Source organism: Hylobates moloch, unplaced genomic scaffold (assembly GCF_009828535.3).
Source record: "Hylobates moloch isolate HMO894 unplaced genomic scaffold, HMol_V3 SCAFFOLD_28, whole genome shotgun sequence".
Classification (NCBI taxonomy): Eukaryota; Metazoa; Chordata; class Mammalia; order Primates; family Hylobatidae; genus Hylobates; species Hylobates moloch.
Window position 1 is genome coordinate 1,619,437 of NW_026652303.1, and position 25,591 is coordinate 1,645,027.

The 25,591-nt window shown below is 38.1% G+C and overlaps 1 protein-coding gene across 1 annotated transcript in view; it reads right to left on the bottom strand.

The window, feature by feature from the left end:
* LOC116463161 (estrogen receptor) overlaps positions 1–25,591 on the bottom strand; it is a 317,399-nt gene that overhangs the window by 99,005 nt on the left and 192,803 nt on the right. The window contains exon 5 of the mRNA XM_032146133.2: positions 12,023–12,161. Within this exon, the coding sequence (XP_032002024.1) occupies positions 12,023–12,161 (139 nt within the window). The remainder of the gene's footprint in view (positions 1–12,022; positions 12,162–25,591) is intronic.

Sequence of the window (25,591 nt, forward strand, 5' to 3'; positions counted from 1 at the left end):
AGGCTAACTTCCATTTGCAGAAACACTGAGGATAGAGGAACAAGTTAAATGACACTACAAGGAAGCAATCAGATATATCCAGACAGCTACAAAACAACTGACCTAGTCTCCAGAGAAGCTGGAGAAAATAAATTAAGGGGAAATTGTTATAAATTCAAATAGACAGACATTAATGACCTAATGTCTAATATCTGGAACTTGTTTGGACTCTAAATTGAATAAACCAACTATAAACAGACATTTTTGATGTAGAAAAGAACTGGTTTTTAGATGATATCATGGAATTATTATAAGTTTATTTGGTATGAGAACGGCATTGTGATTATCAAGAAATTTTTTTTGTAAATCCCTACTGATGTATGATATTTAGGATTTGTCTTTAAAATGTTTTAGCCAAAAATAAACAAAGGACAAAAGGAAATGAGATTAATGGATTAAGCAATGGGGCAAAATTTTAATAACTACCGAATTTGGATTATGGGCAGATGAGATTTCTTTGTATTATTTTCCCATTATTTCAGTTTGAAAAATTCATATTTTGGTTTAAAAAGTTCCCTTTGATGCTGTTGCTATCAAGAACTATAGCCCCACTGTTTTCCTCACTGACAAATACCTCAAAGAGCTGGTTTACAGTTCCTTTTTTCTAATATTCCATCCCCATTTTCTCTTTTATAAATTATACTTACATTTAACATATTATACTGCATTTTATTCCTCCTTCCTCTTTACTAAAAATGCTCCCTTTAGAAACGATGAGCTCCTGATGAACAAATCTTTAGTCTTTTTCTTCTTACTCCTGTCCATCTCTCTGGTATTTGGCCCAATTCACCATTCTTTTTCTGTTTCTTTCTTTTTTTTTTTTTTTTTTTGAGACAGAGTTTCACTCTTCTTGCCCAGGCTGGAGTGCAATGGTGAGAACTTGGCTCACTGCAACCTCTGCCTCCCAGGTTCAAGCGAAATCTCCTGCCTCAGCCTCCTGAGTAGCTGGGTTACAGGCATGCACCACCAAGCCCAGCTAATTTTTTATTTTTGTATTTTTAGTAGAGACAGGGTTTCTCCATGTTGGTGAAGCTGGTCTCGATCTCCTGACCTCAGGTGATCTGCCAGCCTCGGCCTCCCAAAGTGCTGAGATTACATGCGTAAGCCACTGCACCTGGCCCATCCTTTTTCTTTTGAAAGACACCCTTCCTTTGGAACAAGGAACTTTGTACCTCTACTTCTCAAAAAACTGCCTTAACCCCAGGCTGGGACTATTTTTCTACCTAAAACCCTGAAAAGTCAGCCTTTTAAGAGGTCTTTCCTCAGGCCTTTGGATACCTTTTCTCTATTATCTTGTCTAGTCATCACATTCGTTCCACACTTTTAACTATGGAGATGGTTCTCAAATTTTTTATCTTCAGCTCTGATGTCTCTTCTGAGCTCCAAATTTCTGCCTGGAATAACCTTCAGGATATCTTCCCTGCACTTTAAACCCAACATGTATAAGGAAAAACTCCTCGGAGTTGCTCAACATCTACCTCTCTCCTGTCCTCCTAATCTCCATCAATAGCATTGCCATCCTTTCAGTCGCCAATACCGCAAATCTGGAAATCTTCCTTTCCACACTCCAAGTCACACACACTCTGAATTAAGCACACTCTCAGGTTCTGCTTTCCTCAGAGGCTAAGGTGGCTCCATCCACAGGCCCAATTGCACACAGTAGTGATGCCTGTCATGACCACACTTGAAGATACATAACCCTTTTCTCTCAGGGGTCCGAAGTAGAAACCTAGTTTCCAGAGTGCCTGAGTATACTGAGCATGCAGTGTATTAGTCCATTTTCATGCTGCTGATAAACACATACATGAGACTGGGTAATTTATAAAGAAAAGAGGTTTAATGGACTTACAGTTCCACATGGCTGGGGAGGCCTCACAATCATGGCAGAAGATGAAGGAGGAGCAAAGGGATGTCTTGCATGGCAGCAGGCAAGAGAGAATGAGAGCCAATGAAAGGGAAAACCCCTTATAAAACCATCAGCGCTTGTGAGACTTATTCACTACCAGGAGAACAGTATGGGAGAAACCACCCCCCTGATTCAATTACCTCTCACCGGGTCCCTCCCACAACATGTGGGAAGTATGGGAGCTACAATTCAGGATGAGATTTGGGTGGGGACACAGCCAAACCATATCATGCAGTAAGCAGCACTCCTGTAACATCTAATCATGTTTGTTGCATCCCCTTTTCTAATGATAAAGTCATGACGGATCTTAGAATTGGCACCATTGGAGAATGGTAAATAAGTAAGCAGGTTAAGAAATTGATTATCTGGTGTGGTGTAACAATCAAAGACATGGATAGTGTGTTTTCTACATCTCCTTTCTATTTGATAAAAGAACACACTGGGTGTATTAGTCAGGGTTCTCTAGAGGGACAGAACTAATAGGATATATATAAAGGGGAGTTTATTAAGCATTAACTTACATGATCAGAAGGTCCCACAATAGACTGTCTACAAGCTGAGCAGCAAGGAGAGCCAGTCCAAGTCACAAAACTGAAGATTTCGGAGTCCAATGTTCAAGGGCAGGAAGCATTCAGCACGGGAGAAAGATGTAGGCTGGGAGGCTAGGCCAGTTTCCCCTTTCACGTTTTTCTGCCTGCCTTATAGTCTCTGGCAGTTGACTAGATCATGCCCACCAGATTAAGGGTGGGTCTGCCTTCCACAGCCCACTGACTCAAATATTAATCTCCTTTGGCAACACCCTCACAGACACACCCAGGATTAATACTTTGTATCCTTTAATCCAATCAAGTTGACACTCAGTCTTAACCATCACACAGGGAAATAGCAAATAAGAGTATTAAATGACTTAATGAAGATCTCTAAAAACATTAAAAGAAAAACTTCATCTTTCTTCTTATATTAGGAGCCCACAGGGAGAAATCAATTATACCAGGGTAGACATTAGAACTTAATTCTAGATCATTAAGGGCACGTACCATGACACTAAAAATAAAAACAATTGCAAATTTTTAAAGAAACAGATATTGACAGACTAACTCCCTTTATTTGAAGCCAAACCTCTATGCACTCATCAAATTAAGAACTGATGGGCCGGGTGTGGTGGCTCACACCTGTAATCCCAGCACTTTGGGAGGCCAAGGTGGGTAGATCACTTGAGGCCACGAGTTCCAGACCAGCCTGGCCAACATGGCAAAACCCCGTCTCTACTAAAAATGCAAAAATTAGCCAGGCGTGATGGCGCATGCCTGTAATCCCAACTACTCTGTAGGCTGAGGCACAAGAATTGCTTGAACCCAGGAGGTGGAAATTGAAGTGAGCCAAGATTACACCACTGCATTCCTGTCTAGCTGACAGAGCAAGATCCTGTCTCAAAAAAACAAACAAAAACAAAAAAAAAGGAAAAAATAAGAACTGTTGTCATAGGAAGAGATCCAAGCAGTGCTAACACATTGGCATTCGTAATATTTCAAAGATATACAAACTGGGCTCATCTACCTTGATAGACCCCTGCCAACATACTCTGCTTTCCCCCTGCCAGCTCAAAAGAACCAGCATAAGGAATGATCTTGCTTTTAGAGTTGTATATATTACAGTATGCTTCTAGGCAGGATAAATGGATAATAAGTCTAGTTATACTAAATACTCTGCATGGCAATGTCAAGAATGAATTCATATATGCATACATGCATAAACCAGTGATTGGTTTTCACTCAGAATCCATAGCGTTTAGAAAGTGATGGAGGAAGATACACTAGATGTGAATGATGAGAGGCTGGTGAGGGCCTGCTTAGAATGTCCTGCTTTTGAGTAGATTCATTTGTTTATTCATATGACACTACCACTCAATAGTAAACTCCTTGAGGGCAGGAGTGCCTCTTACACATCTCTTTTCTGTGTGTCCTCCAGTATCATACAGCGCCCTATGGATATGCTGGTACTTAGTAAATACCTGTTGAGCTGGGTTAAACTGAATCCTAACTAACACAAACTTGAAAGTGGCCAACCCCCTCTTAAAGCTGGATTTTAGGGGCATCCACCAAAACAAATGAGGATCTTTCTAACACCATCATGGACAGGTGGCGGTAATAAATACAGATGTCAGAGTGGAATTACTTGACTGTCCCCGCATAGTATATGTAACTTAAATATTATAAGAATATTTTTAAACTGTCAAAAATATTATTTTGATTATACTTTAATAAATTCAGTTAATAATAAATGGTGAATAAAACATAATGTGGTGTGTAAAAATGTTAAGAAAAGTCAAATTAACCTCCTACACAGGATTAATACTTTGGTTGGGCTCATGCCTTTCCCTCTGGAGTAACTTCACATTGAGTGGATCCTTACTGCTTACAGGTTTAAGTATCTTAAGAATTTTGACTTATGGCTTAGCACATTTTATAATATAGTGCTGCTTAATTGCTTTTGTTTTTAAGGAGAAACTTTACTTTGATTTTTTTTTACCTTTATTCCAATAGAACCCTTCTAAGCACTTTGATGATTGATAATCTTGTTGATCAAAGTGACTTTTCCTGGAATTCCAATATGTGTGCATATGTGTGTGCCTGTGTTTAACACCTTTTTTTGAGATATAGTTCAGGTATCATTGAATTGGCCCATTTAAAGTGCCCATTCAATTGATTTCTAGTCAAATGGATAGTTTGATTTATCTTCAATAAGATGTGGCAATCCCAATGGCAGTTTGGCTCACTTCTCCTTTCTTTTGGTCTCAGTTTTTCTCCTTTACAGCTTACAGTTTCATATTCCCAGAATCGGGCAATAAACCAAAGACTTTTAAGAGTCAGTCAAGTGGCATCTGCAGCTGAGCAATTAAGGGCTCAGAACCAGAAAGAATCAATGGATCCACAGTCAAAATAGAAACTAGCAAAACTCTTTCCTACCTGTATTCTCACACACTGAATGAAATATAGTTTAGAAGACAACCCAGAAGACAGTCCTATACATTAAAGTAGTTAAGTAAGTGTTGGCTTCCTTTTTTTTCTTTTTTCACTCAATTCCATATGATAGAGTGAAAAAAAAAATACCATGAACAAAGTTCTTGAGGTTTGAATGGAGACAAGAGGCACGCAAACCCTTCAAGGGCCCAGGGCCTAAACAGTCCTGGAAAGCGATGGTGGAATCCAGTAAAGCTGACAGTATTCCTGAAGCTGTCTCCTGCCCACAACTGACTTTGCTGAAAAGATCACTCACTGCTCCTCCCATCCCCAAAACCTGCTCCTCCCACCCCCAAAACCTGCTCCCCCAGCTACTACAATGTGTGCGGTCCTCCTTTGAGTGTACCACCTATTTTTCAGAGGGGAGAATTTGAAGAGGGAATATAAAGGGAGGTCCTACTCTTCATGCCCCAAAAACACATGTGGATGAATTCAACTCATTTCAGAACTTTTTTTTTTATTATTCTTCCAAATAAAAAATCTGCAAAGAATTTACCTGAAGTTTTACATGGGGAAAAAGATAGCTAATAAATATGTTACTGGAAGCATTTTTTTTGGCATATTTTTATTTGCATGTTTTTTTCTGAAATATTTACAATAAACAACCAAAAATGAAAATGTTCTTGTTTGTAGAGAATGATTTTTTTTTTTCTATTTAAAATGAGTTTATCATCGGAAAACAGTCTGCTATTTAGTAGACGAGGCAAATGTTCTTTCTGGTGCAGCAACCTGTTTTTCTCTTAAGGAGGAGAATTTATTCCTATTTTATGCCTACAAGTAAAAGAACTTTCTGTTGTCCAATACTATTTCCTGCAGGCAGAGCCTCCTGATGCAGGAGTGATGGAAAGAACTAGAGCAACAACTCTCTGGCCAAAGGCTTAGTAGAGGGAATATTCTGCTTGTTGAATTGGTCCCTGCTTTTGAAATGGATGAATAGTTTTTTTCTCTGAGAGTAAATAGGAGTCAAAAGAGAGTGCTTTGGCTTCACTGAGAAATCCGCAAATATTTCTCAGAATTTGTTAGCATGGATGGCGCCAGTAAAACAGTTCCTTAGAAACTGGATCGTCTTACTGAACAGGCAATTTACATTGTTTCTTCTAACACCATTTACTAACATCTCTAACATCTCTCTGAAAGCAAAGAGACCCCACAAGGAATGAGTAGGATGAACACTTTTGCTCCTGTTTTCAGTCTATATTTTTCCATTGTGAGCACTCAAGCAGGACTAAATGAAGAGAGGCATTCCTGGTAGACACAGAGGACATATTTTGTGTTTTCTAGTGCCAAAACACACCAAAGGATTAGGTGCTAGAATGGAAAACAAGTTTTCTCCATTTCCTGATTACTTTCACAGGCATTCTTAGTATCTTTAACTTTCCTCTTGTAAAATATACACACACGGACACATACACCCCAAGAGAAATCACTGGGTTCTTTATTTATACCTTATAATAACCTTTATTTCTTGGTTTTCACAGGAAGAGATGACAGCATTAAGTATTTGGAACTCACTGCTGCAGGATACAGAGAACTGGAAATTGTGAGTAGGCTAAGCATGGCAAGGATAAAATTGGCCTATAAGCATATGACTACTAGGAAAGTTATAAACTAACAGAATCAATATATCATGGGTTGTCATCAGGGAGCCAATCAAGCAATCATTCTTTTTAAATGGACGCAAGACAGGAAATATATCCTCTGCTCACAAAAGTGGGATGGCAGCAGGTTTTTTTACTCTTATAATCACCAAATCCCATTTGCCAATACTAACATTTAAGCGATTACAAGGAAAGACTAGGGTAAATTCTAGCATCCTCATGGTCTTATAAGGGACGTACAGGACAGTCTTATAAATGCCTAGATTTGCAAAGATTTGAGAGAACAAGACATCATTACAATCAATTGAAGATGAAATCCAGGCTCCAGTTAGCAACATTGGTAATCCACGGGTTGCAGGGCTCCTGCAGACTTCAAGCTATCTTTCCCCCCTATTTCTATGCAAATGAAAACAGCCTATGGAGGCAGTTGACCTTGCAGACCTTCCAGAGGTAGCATCACAATGCCTGAGATATGAGGAAAATGATGAAATTACCACCATCTGCCTCTCAGCTGTCAACCACTTAGCTTTTAAAGTTATCAGTATTTACTATTTGTTGCTAAAAATGTTTACTATGTACAATGTGATGGGACAAGAGCAAAAGGAAGACCCATGTGTCATGTGCATCAGAGAGCTCTATTTTATTAAAGGGGTTAGGAACCTGTAGGGCAAAGACATAAACAGTGTTCTCAGCTGTCACTCAGAAGCCATCTTCTACATGTATAAAATCTCAGATGGGCTGTTGGTCACAATGTTTCACTGTTAATGCATCTATCAATGCCATCAAAAGTGGTTATCCTCAAACACCAAGATGGTAATTAAATAATATTGAAATTTAATAATATTTAGTGCATGTTAATGATTAGAAAAGTAGATAATTTAAAAAATTATAGATCATATTTTTAATATCATGTTATTTGTAAATATTAATTACATTTAAATATAAACGTATATGTATTTATACACATTCCTCATTGTTAACATATACGTAATGTATTAGTTTGTTCTCATGCTGCTAATAAAGACATACTTGAGACTGGGTAACATATAAAAGAAAGAGGTTTAATTGACTCAGAGTTCCACATGGCTGAGGAGGCCTCATAATCATGGTGGAAGGCAAGGAGGAGCAAAGTCACATCTTACATGGCGGCAGGCAAGAGAGCTTGTGCAGGGGGACTCCCATTTATAAAATCATCAGATCTCATGAAATGTATTCACTACCATGCTAACAGTATGGGGAAAACAACCCACATGATTCAATTATCTCCACCTGGCTCCACCCTTGACACCCGGGGATTATCATAATTCAAGGTGAAATTTGGGTGGGAACACAGCCAAATCATATCACCTAATTATTCTTACCTGTAGCGAGACCTTATGGATTTTACTTCATAAGGGGTTTGGTTATGGGAAAGATAAGAGTCTTTGCTTTTTCCCATTTGAAATTCCAAATGGGGAAATTTGGAATTTCAAATTTGGTGGCATATAAGCAGACATATAAGCACATGCCAAATGCACTTATAGATTAAGAAAATCTTTCCAAAACACATAGATATGTATTTCTGCAATGTTTTTAAAGGAATAAGTCAGGAATTGATAAGTAGCAATGCACAAGAAGTGAGTTGGATGGGAATAACAGCTGCCATGACTATCAGAAGATGTAGATTCTTCTGATTTGGCCACAAGCCACCTGGGTGACCTTGGCCAGTGCAATTAACAAACATTTGTTGGGTATCATGGAAGACTTTGTAAACTGGAGATCACACAAGATGAACAAGATCTGGTTTTTGACCACAAGAAATTTATGAGCTAGTAGGGAAGATAAGACATCCAATCATAACTAATATGGTGGAATGAGAATAACAAAGAGAAAAGCAAAGCAACTACAATGGGAACTTAGAAAAGGAAAAGAAAGAAAAGCCTTTCATATATATAAAGGCTGAAGAGGAGAAAGTTTGAAGGAAGATTTTATAAAAAGACGGCACCTGAAATGAGCCTTATAGGTAGATATGACTCTGATAAGGAACCGTAATTGTAGAGGGTCTCTCAGAAGCAATGGAAGAGAAATTCGAATGTGTGAAGTTCAGAATTCAGCCACCAGGTGTTTTTAGCCTGGACAAGGGCTCACTGGGTCACCTATGACTCTTCAGAAATTTGTGTTTGAGACACTTGTAATAGAGATTCATGATTATTAAGATAAGAAGTCTACACAGTGTTTTCTTTTTTTGAGATGGAATTTCGTCTAGGCTGGAGTGCAATGGCACAATTTCGGCTCACTGCAACCTCTGCCTCCCATGTTCAAGCAATTCTCCTGCCTCAGCCTCTTGGGTAGCTGGGATTACAGGCATGAGCCACCATGCCCGGCTAATTTTGTATTTTTAGTAGAGATGGGGTTTCTCCATGTTAAGAATTGAGAGAGCCACTAAAAGGTGAGTCAGGAAGCATCATGATCACAGCTGTGCCTTAGAAAGCCTTCTCCAGCAGCAGTATGGGAGACGGACTGAAAGAAAGAGTAGCAGGACCAAGAAAGTGAGTCAGTGGTGCAGAAGCAAGGAATCTGCAGCAGAGACAACCAGGACTTGTGCCATGCAGAGGAATGGGGACAGAGGGGAGGTCTGGATTCAGAAGCAGTTCATAGATGACTTGATAATTAACTGGATAATTTGGTGAGAGAGAGGGTAGAATCCATGAGTAACTTAAAGCTTCTAGCTTTAGTGTCTAGGTGAGTGTTGATGTCACCAAGACAGAAAAGAAAAGGAATAGACTTGTGGAAGATAAAGTGTTCAGTTTAGAGTACAGTGTGTCTGAGGAGCTTATAGAACATTGAGTTGGGAAAGCATAGAATGGTGATTCTCAACCAGAGACAATTTTACCTCCCCCACCCCCTGACACAACAGAAGATAGTTAGAAATGTCTGGAGACACGTAAATTATCATAATTGGAGGAAGTGGAGGTTGCTACTGGCAGCTAGCTGGTGGAGTCCGGGGATGCTGCTAAACATCCTAAAATGCACAAGACAGCCCCTTGTATTAGTCTGTTCTCAAGCTGCCAATAAAGGCATACCTGAGACTGGGTAATTTACAAAGAAAAAGGTTTAATGGACTCACTGTTCCTTGTGGCTGGGGAAGCCTCACAATCATGGTGGAAGGAGGAGCAAAGTCACATCTTTCATGGCAACAGGCAAGAGAGAAAGCATGTGCAGGGGAACTCCCCTTTATAAAACCATCAGATGTCATGAGAAATTCACTATCATGAGAAGAGCAAGGGAAAGACCTTTGCTTATGTTTCAGTTACCTCCCACCGGGTCCCTCCCATGACACATGGGAACTATGGGAGCTACAATTTGAGATTTGGATGAGGACACAGCCAAACAATATCAACTCCTCAACCAAGAAAGATGAAAGAATGATCTGACCAAAATGTCAATAGTAAAGAGATTGACAAATCCTGGTCTAGAGGGAATTAAAATTTCCAATCTGAAGTTTTAGAAAGTAGGAATGAATAGAGATGAGAACTTTTAGTCATTCATACTTCTGTGAGAGAGGAAAGAAAATTGGCCACCACTGGAGTGTACAGAAAGGGAAGAGAAGGCTGTAGCTGATAAAATTCTAGGCCATATCACCTCATTGGCAATATGAATTTTTTGGGTGCAGTAATGTCAAAAACCTTCACATATTCAAAATGCAATTATTTGATGACTGTCCTCAAGCAAGTGTATACCCGAGAAGATAGATATGATCACCACACATTACGTCTCAAAACATCAGTGTGTACCCTATGAATCTGCACAATTGTGTCAATGTTATAAAAATTGAATTAAATTTTAAAAAAGAAGATAGATACAGATGAGGATGGAAATCAAGGAGCAAGTGAGTTATGAATGTCCAAAAACCTAAACATGGTAGACACTCCAGGCAGTAGGCAGGGAAATATTACGTGTGGTCTAAGATTTCATTTGCAAACTTGATATCACTTGGTTACAAAACCACACTGCTATAAGACAAAAAAATTAAGAGGACAGGAGAAAGAAAGAAAGAGGAAAGCAAAGGAAAGAAGAGGAGAAGCAAGATAGGAAAAAATGGAAAGGAAACAAGGAATGGAAAGGAAAGAACACAGTAAAGACATCCTCTAGAAGGCTGACAGAATACATTGTGAGTACAGTTCTAAGGAACAAGACTAGTGGCCATTCTTGATAATTTTGTGAAACTGTGATATCAAAATATATTTCACAGACAGCAAAATATGCTTCTTGAACAGTATCACCACTGTTTTTCAAAAGCTGTGTTAACACAAAATGACAAAACAATAACCAACACCTTGTACAATTTTCCAGTACTTAAATAAATTTTGCTGCAACTCTGCTCCAGGCACTTGGCAGGTGTAGAAAGATAGTGAAATGCTCTGAAGTAAAGTACCATGCAGAGATGCACTGTGGGCAGCCTGGCAGCCTTAGACTGCTTGGCACGGAGGCAAAATAGGATTGCAAGAAACAACAAAATGGTTCTTTCTCATCCAAAATGTTATGTAGCCCACAAAGACAAGATTTACCTGGAAAACAGAATGCTATGGCAGCAGACCAAAGGAGGCATCACTGAACATGAGAGTGGGAAGATCATGTGCCCAGCACAGGAGGTAATAGAGCATACCAGAGCCAGAAAGATCTTGAATTTGAACTCTGGCTCCACCATTTAGTGATCTTTCTGCTTTTTGCAAGCAGCAGGATGTCTCTGAGATTTAGTTTCCTTTCTGGTAAAACATGGATGATGACATTCCTGTCTCCTAGGAGTCCGGTGATGATTAAATGAGGTAATATATGTAAAGTGTTTAGCATCACAGCTGGTGCAGGGTGGAGACTATCAGTGGCAGCTGCTATTGAGTAATATCTAAATTCTATGACTCTAAGCAATGACTGAAAAAAAAATGGGACCCACATTCCAAGGCAACCCCAGAATGGTATGTTAAAGAAGGTAACATATTTAAACATGAAAATGAATCTGTCGACCTGGATGTGACCTTCAGAACTCTGGTCAAATTTCTTCATTTTACTGATGGGAAAATTGGAGAAGAAACTGAACAGGCTATTGCGGTTTGGATGTACAAGAAGGAACAATAGATTTTAATTAAAGAGAGGTTATTATAATTTTTATATGATACAAGTTGAAGATGGAGTTAGAAAATTACCATTCATAATGAGAGAGAGAGAGAAAGAGTGTGTGTGTGTGTGTGTGTGTGTGTGTATTAGAAATAATAGAGTTCTTCTGAGGTGATGTCTAGCAGAAAGTTATCCTTAGCTTTCTGTGGATTTGACTAAGCTTCATCACCCCCAATGCACCCATTTGTTAAGTAAACATACCTAATAAAGTTCTCTGAAGCTTCACAGAGAGATGAATAAAATAGTTTCGTGAATGAACTATGATCGTAAAGAACATGCTTCTCCTAAGCTACAGCCAGGTCACTTACCTGTCCAAGAGCAAGTTAGGAGCAAACAGGAGCTTCCCTGGGTGCTCCATGGAGCGCCAGACGAGACCAATCATCAGGATCTCTAGCCAGGCACATTCTAGAAGGTGGACCTGATCATGGAGGGTCAAATCCACAAAGCCTGAAAACAAGCAAGAAAAACCCTGCTGACTCAAACGAAAAAGACTCATTACTGGTGAAATTAATGCAACAGGGATTTGAACTGACAAGGTCTATTTTCTACTAGATGGAGTAAATGCAATACGAACATACTTTATAGTGAAGTCAAGTAATTATTTTTAAAATCTAGCTATCTCAATGAATTTCAGTGTGGCATTAAGTTTCTTGGTGCCATAGTGTCACATCTACAGAAATGTACCAACTTGAGCAACACACTTAGCTTTCTATAAAGTGCTATACTCAGTGTGAAAACTTGTGTGCCTTCTACTTAGACAGTTACAATAGTACCCTGTGACTGTTCCTCATTTCTGTTTGAGTAGAAGATGTTAAGGTGAAAGAAATTTAAATTACTTGCCTTAGGCCAAGTAGGAATTGGGGCACAGGCAGAATGAAAGTCACTAAATTTCTATTTCTTTGCTTCATCACTAAATCACACTCATTTTTTGTAGTATATAAAAGAAAGACTCAGAAAACCCCATATATAAATAAATCACTTGGAATAATGAGTCAGATGAAAAAAAAGGTGACATTATGATTACTTTGGGTAATAACCACCAAAATGTGTTCTTGTTTTTCTAATGGTGAACTAGGAGATTAAAGCTTTTTCCAATCATTACTGATAGTATTGTGGTTACCTAATAATAATAATGAGAAGGAGGAAGAAAGGAAGGAAGGAAGAAGGAAGGAGAAGAGGAAAAGGAAGAAGAGGAGGAGGAAGAAGAAGAAGAAGGAGGAGGAGAGGAGGAGGAGCAGGAGGAGGAGAAGGTTTGTTGGGTTAGAAGCAATCCTAATGTTTCTTGTACACAATTTACTTATGAATACAACAACCTGAAGAGGTAGGAACTGATATTCCCATTGTACCGATGAGAAGACAGATGCTCAGAGAGCTTATTTGTCTGTTGAAGCCAAAACCTGTGCCCTTGACCACAATGGACACTATATCTTCTGAGCTCCACTTAATTAGAGAATTTGGATCAAGTGACTAAATAAATCACACACCACACACATTAAGATATGCCAGAATGACAGGGACATTAAATAAATCAAGTATCCATGAAGTTTGCTGCCTTCAAATCAGCCCCCTATTCTTTTGCGCTAAGATGTCCCATCATAGTCTATTTCCTTTCCTTCTCTCTTTGCCTTCAACCCTTCCTTCCCTCTTATCCATGGGAATGACTCTAGGAATCTCATTGAGTGTATGTGTGTGTGTGTTCTTTTCTTTTTCTCTCATGAATATTATACTTTTATTAGCCAGCTATACTTGTGTTGATAAAAAAGACAAAATGGAATTTTGTTTTCCTTTAACAATCAAGTATGAATGGTCTGCTTACAGGATGTTTCTTCTTGGCGTTCTTGGAGGTAACAAAAGCTCAGCATTAAACAAGTAGCTTATCATTTCTTACATGCTTAAGTGTCATCTTTCAGATAATTGTTATATCCAAATAGATAATGATCCACATAGGGAAACCAAAGCTAGAGACAGAACTCAGAGTCTATGGCCCCCTCTCTTACCATCATTTCATAATCAAAGCTCGTCAATTCTATCTTGAGGTAGCTATGATTTTCTCCTTTTTCATTGCCACTGTTAACACGCTAATTCAGCTCCTAACAGTCTCTTACCTTTTTGTCTGACTTCTTAACTCAGCATAATTATTTTAAGACTTATCCATGTGGTTGCATGTATGATGAACAGTTGATTCTTTCTATTCCTAAGTGGTATTCCATTGCAGGGATATATCCCATAGGTAAATACAATATATCCTTTCATTGGACATTTGGGTTGTTTCTAGTTTTTGGCTATTACAAATAAAGCTGCTAGGAGCAATTTACATACAAGTTTTTGTATGGATATGTGCTTTTATTTCTCTTGGTTAAATACGTAAGAGTAGGATATCTGTACATAGTATGCCAGGTGGATGTTTTAGCTTTTTAAGAAACTGTCAAACTGTTTTCAAAGTGGTTGTACCATTTACATTCTCACCAGCAAAATATGAAAGCACCAGTTGGTCTACATCCTCACCAGTGCTTGGTATGGTCAGTCTTTTTAAATTTTATACATTCTAATAGATGTACAGAGGTATCACACAGGAACTGTGGTTTTATGTGCATTTTCCTAACGATTAATAATGTTGCACATCTTTTCATGTGTTTTTTAACAGATCATTTTGCTATGCTGTATTCAAATTAATCATGCATGTATCTGTAAATCCTGCTAGACCATATACTCACTGTAGGCACAAGATGCATGATTCCATCAAATTTTGCATTTTTAAAGTTTAAATTTATTGCACCTTCCACTACATCACTCAGCCATGCCAAGGCTCATGACAGTGTAGCCTGCCTCCGAGCAGGTGTCTTTCCATTGAAAAGAGTGGATTCCACTCATGTAAAGAAGGACTTGGCATCGGGAAAAATGAGAAAGTGGGTGGCTTTGTTTATAAGGATAAGTAAAAGATGAAAAAGCAATGATTTGATTTCAGATCCCCAGGGGGTGGGGGAAGGGAGGGAACAGGTATCTCTACAGTGTGCAGTGATTTACCTATGGGATGTACCGGGTCAAAAAGAACTAGCCTTGCTCTCAAGGAAACATCTCCTGATGCAGCAGTAAATGCTCCTCTTTCTCAGTACCCACGATCTCATAGGATAAGCCAAACCGGTTTTGGTTTAAGTGATCAGTACTTAAAATGAAAGCCCTCTGGTTTCATTTCTTAATTTCATAATTCTTTAAGATTTCACCTCAATCTTTTAGGTGAAGTCTCATAATAGTAATGTAAACTTAACACTGTAAATTAAACTTACTTGCAGAAATGTTAAGATTCAAAAGGGAGGCTTTTTCTCTCTTCTCATGACATTTGCTATATGTAATATTGCCACCCATGATGAAACCTACCCCAGATTATCTAACACCCTAAATAAACCTCAAAAAGAATCACGCAGGATGAGCTCTGGGCGTGTCTCATGAATTAGAACTGCAGTTGACCATGTAACCGATCAATATGGAAAACCAAAGGCCCCTTTCTGATGGGAACTTTACATGTTAAATCGAATTATAATTTTTAATTCCCACTTTACAGTTCCAGTATTATTTAGGTCTGACAGTTTTAGTGGCCTTTTGGAAGCCAAAGAAGCTCCCCATAAGCACTTGCGCCATGTAAGTATGGTGATCAAGGCATCCGTCTGAAGTATGTCTGTTGGTAATAGTTTTCAGTCGGAGGCCAGCAGGATTGCTTGATCCTTCTGTGGAAATGTTGTAGACCTCTCAAAAAGAGTCTATTTAATTATCTTTCCCAGCTGTGCATATTGCCTGCAGACAAGGGTTATTACATCTGTTGCACAGTGTGCTCTGCAAGTTCCTGGGTCAGAGTTGGGAGACAGTGTGCAGGAAAGGTTATCAATTAACCTTCTCAATGAATGTGAAGACTATGAAAGATTATTAGATGGAGTGTCTCTTTTCTTCCAATAGACTGGTCTCGACTTTACCACACAGCATCTAACTACCTTTTCAGCGTGGAATAAATATCCATGAGACACCTTCAGTTCATAGCCAATGGAGAAAAATAATGTAATAAATCGCATGCAAAATTATATTGGGCCAACTATGGATAGACATCAAGTTTCAAGACCTTGGTTTATTTTCCTGATAAACAGGAAGAATGTTCTAATATGCAATTCCAAATGAACCTGCTATAATAACTTAGAGGCATTCAAAAAGTAAATCCCATTCTCTCTTGAACACTGAAGTGTCACCAATAATAAGGTGGGAGCTTAGCAGCTGCTACGGGACATAAGGAGAGGTATCAGTGATAGATATTCTCGCAGGTGGCAAGTGAGAGGTGATTCATCTCCCCATCACTTGAGGACCTCCATCTCAATGACATGGGGGCCGTGGGCCTGTGGCCTTCACACAGGAGGGACAGAATGCATATCGAAAAAGTAGTAACAATAGTTTGATAAGACTAGGTGAAATCAGTTGCTCAGAAATCTCATTTAATAAAATAAAAATTTTGTAAAAGCAAACTCAGGTTTTAATCCCTAGTCTATATTCACAAGTCCCAGTAATAGCGAATCCAGCGATGATATATTGAAAACAGAGAGAAATGCCTTAAAATCCTCACTCCTCACCCCCTGTATAGGCAGTAATCTAGCTAATAAAATTGAGGGGAGTCTCTTTCATGGCACAATTCACCCCTCCATCATAAACCAGCTCACTACTTCCAGCTTCATCACCAAGCACAGACATCCCTGCCTTCTGCCTTCCATTATACAGTAACAGTTTTTCCTCCAAGATATGTTAACTTTGTTTTGACTGTGAAAGAAGCTCATGGCATGTCCACCTCCCTGCCCCAGGCCTCACGCGATCCCGAGCCCTCTCTCCACTCTGCTCTGCTAGGGACTTCTTACAAATTGCCTAATTTGCATTGGTACACAAAGAGATTCTTGAAGCCTCACCCTCCTTTACTGGGTGTGGCAAGGCTCTTAGAAATGATGTTGAAAAGTGTGCAGAGATCTCCAAGCAAAATGACTAATATAATCTAAATCCTTGTAAAGTTCCACACTACCTTGGAGTAAAAGATAAATCAGGGTGGCTTTTCAGTAGAGACATGAAAAAAAGTAAGCACTACAGTAATTATATTCCTGCTTCCATGGGATACAGTCTATGAAGATTCAAAGCAGAAACACTGCAAAAGAAAAAAGCAACATTTCCCTGGGAGTGCTATTTACAAAAAGCTAGGTGGTTGGTTCCCTCAGTAGATTCACTGGAAAAAAAAATATTGGTTTCCTGACCTTCAAAAGAGATAATCATTTTCTCAGTCATATGATGACCCCAGTGTTCTCCAAAATGTCAGTCATGAAATTGCCTGTTGCATTTTTTGCTGTATTGGCTTTTTACTCAATAGAAGAAGAGTTGAATAATTCATCTCTTTCCCCTTCAATGCCAAAGACTCAGTGCAAGAGTACAGTATGGGAAAAAAATAAATCATGGAAGGAAGATTGTGGCACAATGATGGCTACAAGCTAAATAAAACTTTGGATTTCTGGGAGAAAGCTTATAGAATACATAGTATCAGAAGAACTAGACTCCTGTGTAAATACCAAGCAGCCTTCATGTCCTATATTTTGCAATTTATTCTCTAAAAAAGAGTAACTTATTGCCATACCATGGATCATGGGCCCTATCGTTCCTATAGTACAGTTGAAATGACCTTCCTTCTCTCCAGAAAAAAATGTTTGGACTCTCTTATATGCAGAGTCATTAAAGCTATGATTCCCATTCTGCAACACTTTAAGATATCTTCGATAACAGGACAAACATTTAAAAAAATTAAGAAAATGAGTTTAATCCATTTAAATGAAGAATGTCACAAACAACTCTTACCAAATATGTACTACTGTTAGAAAATAAAATAAATGCAACATCCATCACCAAAATAAATTGTAATGGAATAAATAATCACTTGTTTTGAAATATTGTGAGTCTCAATGCCAGAAGAACATGACCTTTCTCTTGAACCTGCCCTACATCACCATCACTGTGATGATTCTGGTTTTGCTCTGCTATAGTAAGGGGGTGTGAGCAGCTCCCGCCCTGACCCCCATCCCCTATCATACCACCTATCCAATGCTCTTATGCAGCTGCCATACTAAATAACCACGTTGCCAATATCAAGCTGACTCTTTCTTTCTTGAGGCTACAGTAGCCTTCGTCCACAGGTCTGAGGACTAGCTATTTCCAAATCACATCCCAACATGGGACTTTTTGATTATCTGGAGAGCACACTCCCGCCCATCTCCCAACAGAATGAGGAGGGCAGAAGTAATGAAGTCATGAGCTGAAAAGTCAAGAAGACCTGACTTTCAATTCTTCTGTGGTCTACAGCCAACTAATTAATATCTCCGAAAGCATTTCCTGTCTGTAAAATGCAGATGGACTGACCTACCACCTAGGGTTACTGTAAAAATTAAGGGGTTAGCAGATGTCCCAGAAAGCCATGGTAGCTACTCAATAAATATTAGTTCTATTCTCTACTTCATCCCAACAGGCTGCAATTTCTGCCCAATAGAAGAAAGCACTGCTTTTGCGAAACACCAAGAGAAATGTTTTGTTTTAAAATATTTTAGGTTTATAACTTCAAACTTAAAATGGGCAGTTTGTGCTTGCCCTCATTCATGATGTCATGTTGTATTTTCTGTTTATGTTTTTCTTTTCATTTATATATAAAAATAACCTAATAAAAAGGATAAAAAGGCTTCCTGGACCTCAAATAGCCCTAAAAAACAACATTTTTCATGATTTAAAAGGAGAGGGAACAACAGCATGTGGATTATATTTTGCCTAAAATACATGTGCAAAGAAATGAGAAAAGAAAGCACGTTTGGGGTTTTATTACGCTCCAAGCATTTCAAGATGTTTAGCATGTCCAGAATGCAGCTGTCTTCATACACCCCCAATTAGAAATAGTTGATGGTTTTCTGCTGAACCCAGCAGCCCTCCACACTGTGTTTGCTGCTGTCTATTTGCCTTGGGATAGACAGAACAAAACTTGCCTTGTAGTGACTACTTGCCTTGGGAAACAAAGTGGTGTTCTTCGGGCAAACGCTACGCAGTAAAAACCAGTGGTAAGAAAAAAAAACTGAATTCATTTGAGAAAAAAATTGAAGGATTTAGTCCAGAAGTTTTACAATAAACAAAGGTACTGCTTCTTAAAACAAATGGTGTATGCCTCAAATAAATACCCCATATTAAGATGACCGTTTCTTGAAAGAAGTATGAATGATGAAAGTCATGATATCTATGTAAATCTGCAAATTTGCCAATTTTGACTATGCAATCTGATAACAGCACCGTGTATTACTTTATATAATGTAATGAAGACATTTCTGACGTTACCCATGCCTTCAGAACAGTGCAACAGAACTTACATCTTACTCTGAGATTTTTTTTTTGCATATACAAATTCAAAGGTGATGTTTCTGTAGTATATCCCAACTAAAAGCCAACAAGATTGTTTGTGATAATGCTACTTCTTCCTCATTTTTATCTAAATGGAGGATAAAAACCAATAGAAGTCCTGCAGTATTTCCTAGACCTGTCTATTGTAATGCATACATGAGGTATAAACTACACGGCGAAGAAAGTCTCTCCTTTGCCAAGACCTTAAGTACAATGAGTGGCTAACTCATTGTAGACCAATCATTAAGAAAAGAAACCTAAAGACAAAACTGGTTTCAAGTCTGCTCAACTGTTGCTTGGTTTTCAACTCCAACTCAAGTAACCACACTCCTTATAATGCTCCTTTGAAAAATTATTGGTCTTAACCACAAAACTGCATTCTAACTCTACTTCAAAAATTCTCTAGCAGCTTTTCCCTGCTCTGGACATCAGCTCATGTGCACAGTTTAGTCATCCTGTGTGTTTGTGTATGTAATATATTGTAGTTACATTCTACTCACCCACTAGCATTTGATTATTTTTACACATCAACATATAGGACATAAAAGCAGTGTATGAACTTCTTCTCTATTTAGAAAGAAAAATGAAGCTTATAAAGCCCCTCAAGAAATTCAGGTTTAGAATTATAGATTGTAGCTTATGTAAAATAACTATAATACAAAGAGAGAAATTATTCTTTACTTTAAATATAAATTCTATGAAATATTTCCCATAACCTTTATTCATCAGTTTAGTTTACCACATACCTTTTAATGGCTAAATATGTATATTTTTTTCAAAAGCTGGATATATCTTAATTCTGATCATGATATATACAAACTTTTAAAATACTGGATATATTCCTTTAAAAATTTATGGCCTCACTTTTTGTAGGAAGTTGATATAAGAAAATGTCATTTGTATCTTTGGCAAAGGGGAGTATAAGATATTAAGCAGTATCCCTCCTGTAAGCATTCATTTCTTTGGCAAATTTCTCTCCAAATTTGGTAACAAGAAAAGGTTTTCCTCTCCTAAATAATTTATGCTCCTATTTGTTACCTAATAAGAATGAGGAAACTACTTACAAACTTCACGCAGCCCCACCATCAGGAAGCACAGGTGTTAATAAAATGTTCAAAAGCAATAACAATTTTACTTGTTTCATGGGAAAATGATTGCCTCACTCCTACTTGTTTCTGGATCTCACACTTGGCTGTATTATTGAATTACTAGGTACCTCATAGGAGACTTTGCAAAGTAGACAGATAAATAAATCATTAAAATTTGTATATTTGTTTTCACACACACACACATAATTACCCTTTTTTTCCCTCCATTTAACAACAAGTAAGTTGTTTGATGACAGGTGAGGAAGTAGTTTGTCAGGAGAAAAGAATTAATCTCACAGCTCTATCTGACTCCAGAAAGAAAAATAAGTCAACACTTTCAGATTTGAGGATGAGACTTGGGGATCACAAAAAAAAAAAAAAATGTCCCTTAGAGAAAACAAAGCAGATGGCAATCCTACCTTGTTACCAGCCCCATCTGTATTACACTCAGAGCCTTGGTTTATGAAGAGATGGTTGTCATGACAATAAGCATTTGAGAAGAGTTCGGGAGAAGCTGATGGATTTAAGAGTATCTTCTAGCTTCCCAATTTTCCAAACACACACAAAAAAACCCATCCCCACCCTTATCCCCAAATAAACAATTCTATTACTTCTCATATTTGCTACAATTATGCTATGTAGATATTATGAAATTTTGTACTCTCTCTTATCAAAATCTCCTGGGAGTGACAGAACAGATCCTTACTCTGATACAGCACAGCTTGAAGGTAAACTAGTCTTTTATTTTTGTTCAGCAAAGGCAGTTGTATTAACCACAGCTTCTTTTTTTTTTTTTTTTTTTCCTTACACGCTCAGAAAGAAATCAATTTCAGCTTAAATGAGAAAGGGGAAAAAGGTAAAAGAAATTATTTTTCAGTTTCTGAGAGTAGATTGCAAACTAAAGAAGGGAAAAAATTAATAAACTATGAAGTAAAGTACTTAAGACTGCCCTTTTAAGTGCTTGTCAAATGGACAGGAAGGACAGCCACTGTGGAGTGATTCCGAGTTACCTGACAAAGAGCACAGACTGGCTGCATCCGAAAAGTCAACAAGCACTTGTACCTTGGAACATACATTCTTTCCATCAACCTAGAAGCAGACCTACGAGCATTTCAAATACTATTGTCATCAGTCTGCATTTTCCAGATAACTGTATGCTCCTGGTAAACACTACAAATCTCATCAAAACAAAGACTAAGAGGGAAGTGGACAGTCTCTTTTTTAGAGCAAGTCTCCAAACCACATTGACAAGGATAGCTTCCTCCCATTCTCCCATCACCACCCAGCTCAAGACCCTCCATGAAGCCAAAATTGATGACAACACTGTTGTTTTAGTGAGATATTCCTCACACACCACACACACACACACACACACACACGCACACACACACACACGATTTAAAATCTAGAGGAACACCTGTTGTTGCCAAGAACCCAGGGACTTATAGCTCTGGAATGGATTGAGAGCAAAAAAAAGAGCCTTATATTCCCATTTTCTACTTAAGTTCAGAATGTTGAAATGGGAGTTTTACAAGGTAAAATTGCCAGAAATGCTGAGTATCAAATCATATGACAATGCTTCAACTGGGAGGCCAGAGAAAAGCCCCATGGCTCCATATACAGAAGGAGTGGGCCCAGCCAGTCAGGAGCCCTTTGGGGTCCAAGGGTCTCAAAGCACATGGGGGGTTAATTTAGAAAAGACTTCTCCCTTCCTTCCAGTCTTTCTATGGTTCCCTATCTCCCACATTCATTCCATTATCCTACACAAATTTCAGCAGGAAAGAGAGAGAGCAACCAACCAAAGAAAGGAGAAAAATTTATTTCAGCCTCTTCCACCCCACCTTTGAAGTCAGTAATCACTGAACTTGTATATGCCATTCTAGAGAAAGGCCAAAAGGAGATTGGAAGCCAGAACTATTTTTCTTTAACCCATGGTGGATTCTTTTATAAGCACAGTAGATCTTGCCAGGTCATTAAATAACCACTCTAAAAATAAAGTGGGTAGCTAGGTACTACAGTTGGGATGTGGTTTGTCCCCACCAAAACTCATGCCGAAATTTAATTGTGTGTTACGATGTAACAGTGCACAGAATTGAGGCCTTTAAGAAGTGATTAGGATGTTAAGATGTATTCATGTCTTTCTTGTGAGAATAAATTAGTTCTCCAGGGAATGGATTAGTCTCATAGTTACAAAGTGAGTTAGCCTCTTTTGTCCCCTCTCTTTCTCTTTGCATGTGCCCATTTCTCCTTCCAATTCTCTGCTGTGTTATGACACAGCATGAGGCCGTCATTAAAAGATGGCCAGATGTGGCTGTCTGATCTTGAACTTCTCAGCCTCTAGGATTGTGAGTCAAATAAATCTTTATAATTTATACATTACCCAGTCTCAGGTATTCTATTATAGGAACAGAAAATAGACTAAGACACCAGGCCACCCTATAAGAGAAACTCTCTAGATGCTAATTACTTTGAAAGTAAAAAATATCCCATTTCTTGCTAGCTCAACATAGCCTCTGGCTTGGTACTGGGTCTCATCAACAATGTTGGCTCCCTAAGGATTACAACAAGAACTACAGCACTATTTCCTAATAAAGATAAAAAGTAACCATATTAGTTTCCTTGGGCTGCATAATCAAGCACTACAAAATGGTTGGCTTAAATCTGCCTTACATTTAGTAGTAAAAATGTATTCAGTCTTCAAGATTGCAAAGCCTCTTGTCCTAAGTATTTTAGGTCACAAATGAGAATAGTTTGGATTGGGGTTACTAAAAAAGACCAAAAAACAAAACAAAACCATAAACCCCTTCCACATACAAAACAATGGCACATATACCAAATTAAAGCAAAGTTTACAAATATTTAGCAAGGCAGAGAAGGAGGGATCTTTTCTTAGATACAAGGACATGCAGGTGTCGTCACTGAAATGACATAGACTGTTGTTATTCCATCTCATGATGACAAGACTAGAGATTGTCCTAGAAGAGAACTGATTTATCTCAGGAAATCATTACCTGGGCTCTAATTTGCTCAGGGAATGCTGGAATTTAAAAAAGGCAGAATCACTCCTTTCCAGGAAAACCTAATTAGATATCATATTTATATAAAGAGAAAAGTATCTGTTGACTACCTTCTTAGAGTTCCAAGTGTCTCAATAGGACTGTTAAGTTTTTCCATGTAGAATGGATATCATTATCATGAGGATGCAATGTGTGATAGAAGGGATAATGGGCTTTGTTAGGTGCAGCTTTGCCACTTATGAGTCAGGTGATTTGGGGTGAATTATTTAATTTCTGGTGCCTAGCAGAGTGTCTTCTCTTAGTGTATGCTCTATGGATATTTTTTGAATGAATGAATGAATTGTTCTGGGTTGCAATTTCTTCATCTGCAAAATGAGAATGGTAACACTATCCCTGTAGCATGTTATGGTGAAAACTAGAAAGAATATATAAAAAGAATCTATCACATTCCCTGGAAAATATGGGTGGTCAACAAATAAATGGTACCTATCATTGTATGACTTCCTTTTTCATTATAAAAAGTACCAAATATTAGGCAGATAGCAAATTCTGTACTTACCACCTAACCATGAGCTTCACATATAAAATTTATAGGTTGAAACACACACATAAGAGAGTTCTTAAATATTTTTATTCCATTTGGAAGTCTGGTATAGTCTACAGATGACTTCTCAGATTAAGGTTTTAAGTGCATAAAACAAAATATTTTTAAAAATCACAAAATGAAACAAGTTATACTGAAATCCAGTTCTTAAAAATGCCTGGGTATTTATGAACCCCAGAGTAAGAGCCCCTGATAGGGTAAGGATCAAAGTCAATGACTTCCCAGATGATCAAAGGCTGCTGGAAGACTGTCTCATTACATCTTTTCAGAGGACTGTAGGAAACATTTTGATTCATTACATATTTTATCTCGAATCCAAAACACAACAGACTAAATAAGAATTTCATGCATCCTACGTTGCAAACAAGAGATCTCTTTCTTCATCTCCTGCTTTTCTTGTAATGCTCTCATAAAATGATTGAAGAGCTAAGAAAGTATTATTAACTATTGGAAATGCTTGTTATATATAAGACAAACAGATTTTTAAAAAGGTTTTAGTACAGATCCAGTAAAACAACTGCTATTTAAGAGCAGGTACAAGAGTTGGCCTTAATGACTCACTTGCAGTGATGACTCACTTCATAAACTATTAAAGGAAGTCATTAATATCCTTAACTAACTAAAGAAAGTCTGTGAAAATGCATCAAGATTTGAAGATTAAATGTAAATGCAAGCCTTAAAATAGATTAATTCTTTAATAAATTATAAAATGATTTTGAGATATCAAAATCATTTTATTTACTTTGAAGTGATAGCAAAATCTGTTAATATGAAGCTATACAAGAAATAAACAGGTAAAACCTCCAAAATACATGTTTCTTGCCTTTCAAATCTCTTGTAAAGATTTGCCTGAGGTATGAAGCTTTCTCTGGAGCCTGAACAGACATGGCCAGCTGAGGACTGGCCAGGAGAACCAGGACAGCCACTCAGACATTGACACTGATACAACCATTACGAGGGTGTTTGGAACAGATGATGTAACTCTGTTGGACTGTCCACTCAGCCCATTTTGTACAACTTCTGTGGGTTCTGTCCATGACATCTTAGATACCAATAAAAGTCCAAATTTAGGACTAGGAATACATGGCAAAAACCAAATCATTCCAATGGCATGTAGCTACATGAAAGGATGCTGTGTTGGACAGTCAATGGAGGGGAAGGATACCTAAACTTTGGAATGTAAGTTAAGAGGAAGAAAACAGATCCTAAACATAAATACTTGAAGGCTCACCAAACATATGAGAATTAACTCCAGTTGTTTAAGAAAACAACTGATATAGTGATATAGTCTCTATCTGGGGTCTGCAAGATCATGTAGGTTTAATAACGTGCTTTCAGAAAAATGTAATTGGTTGAGTGAAAAAGGTTTCTGATCCTCTTCCTTAACCTTTCCCCAGTTCTAGAAGATACTCCTCCTCCTCCAGTGCATGACTTCCTGAGTCATCTGTGTGCTGGACTCACTAGAAAGGAGGATGCATTTGCCCTCATCTTTGCTTTTCCCAAAGAACCCAGCACAGTGCTTTTCACAAAACTGATATTCAAAAAGGATTCTGAGTGAATGTTTGTGAGAAGCTAAAAAAGAACAGAAAAAAAAGAAATAATGCTGATTTTATTGGCAATTATAATATCCTCTTGGTATGGGCAGCTAGACTAGGCCTCATTATATTTGAGGCTATGTGTAAATTGCACAGTTACATGTAAATTTTACATAACCATTGAAGACACCCCCCA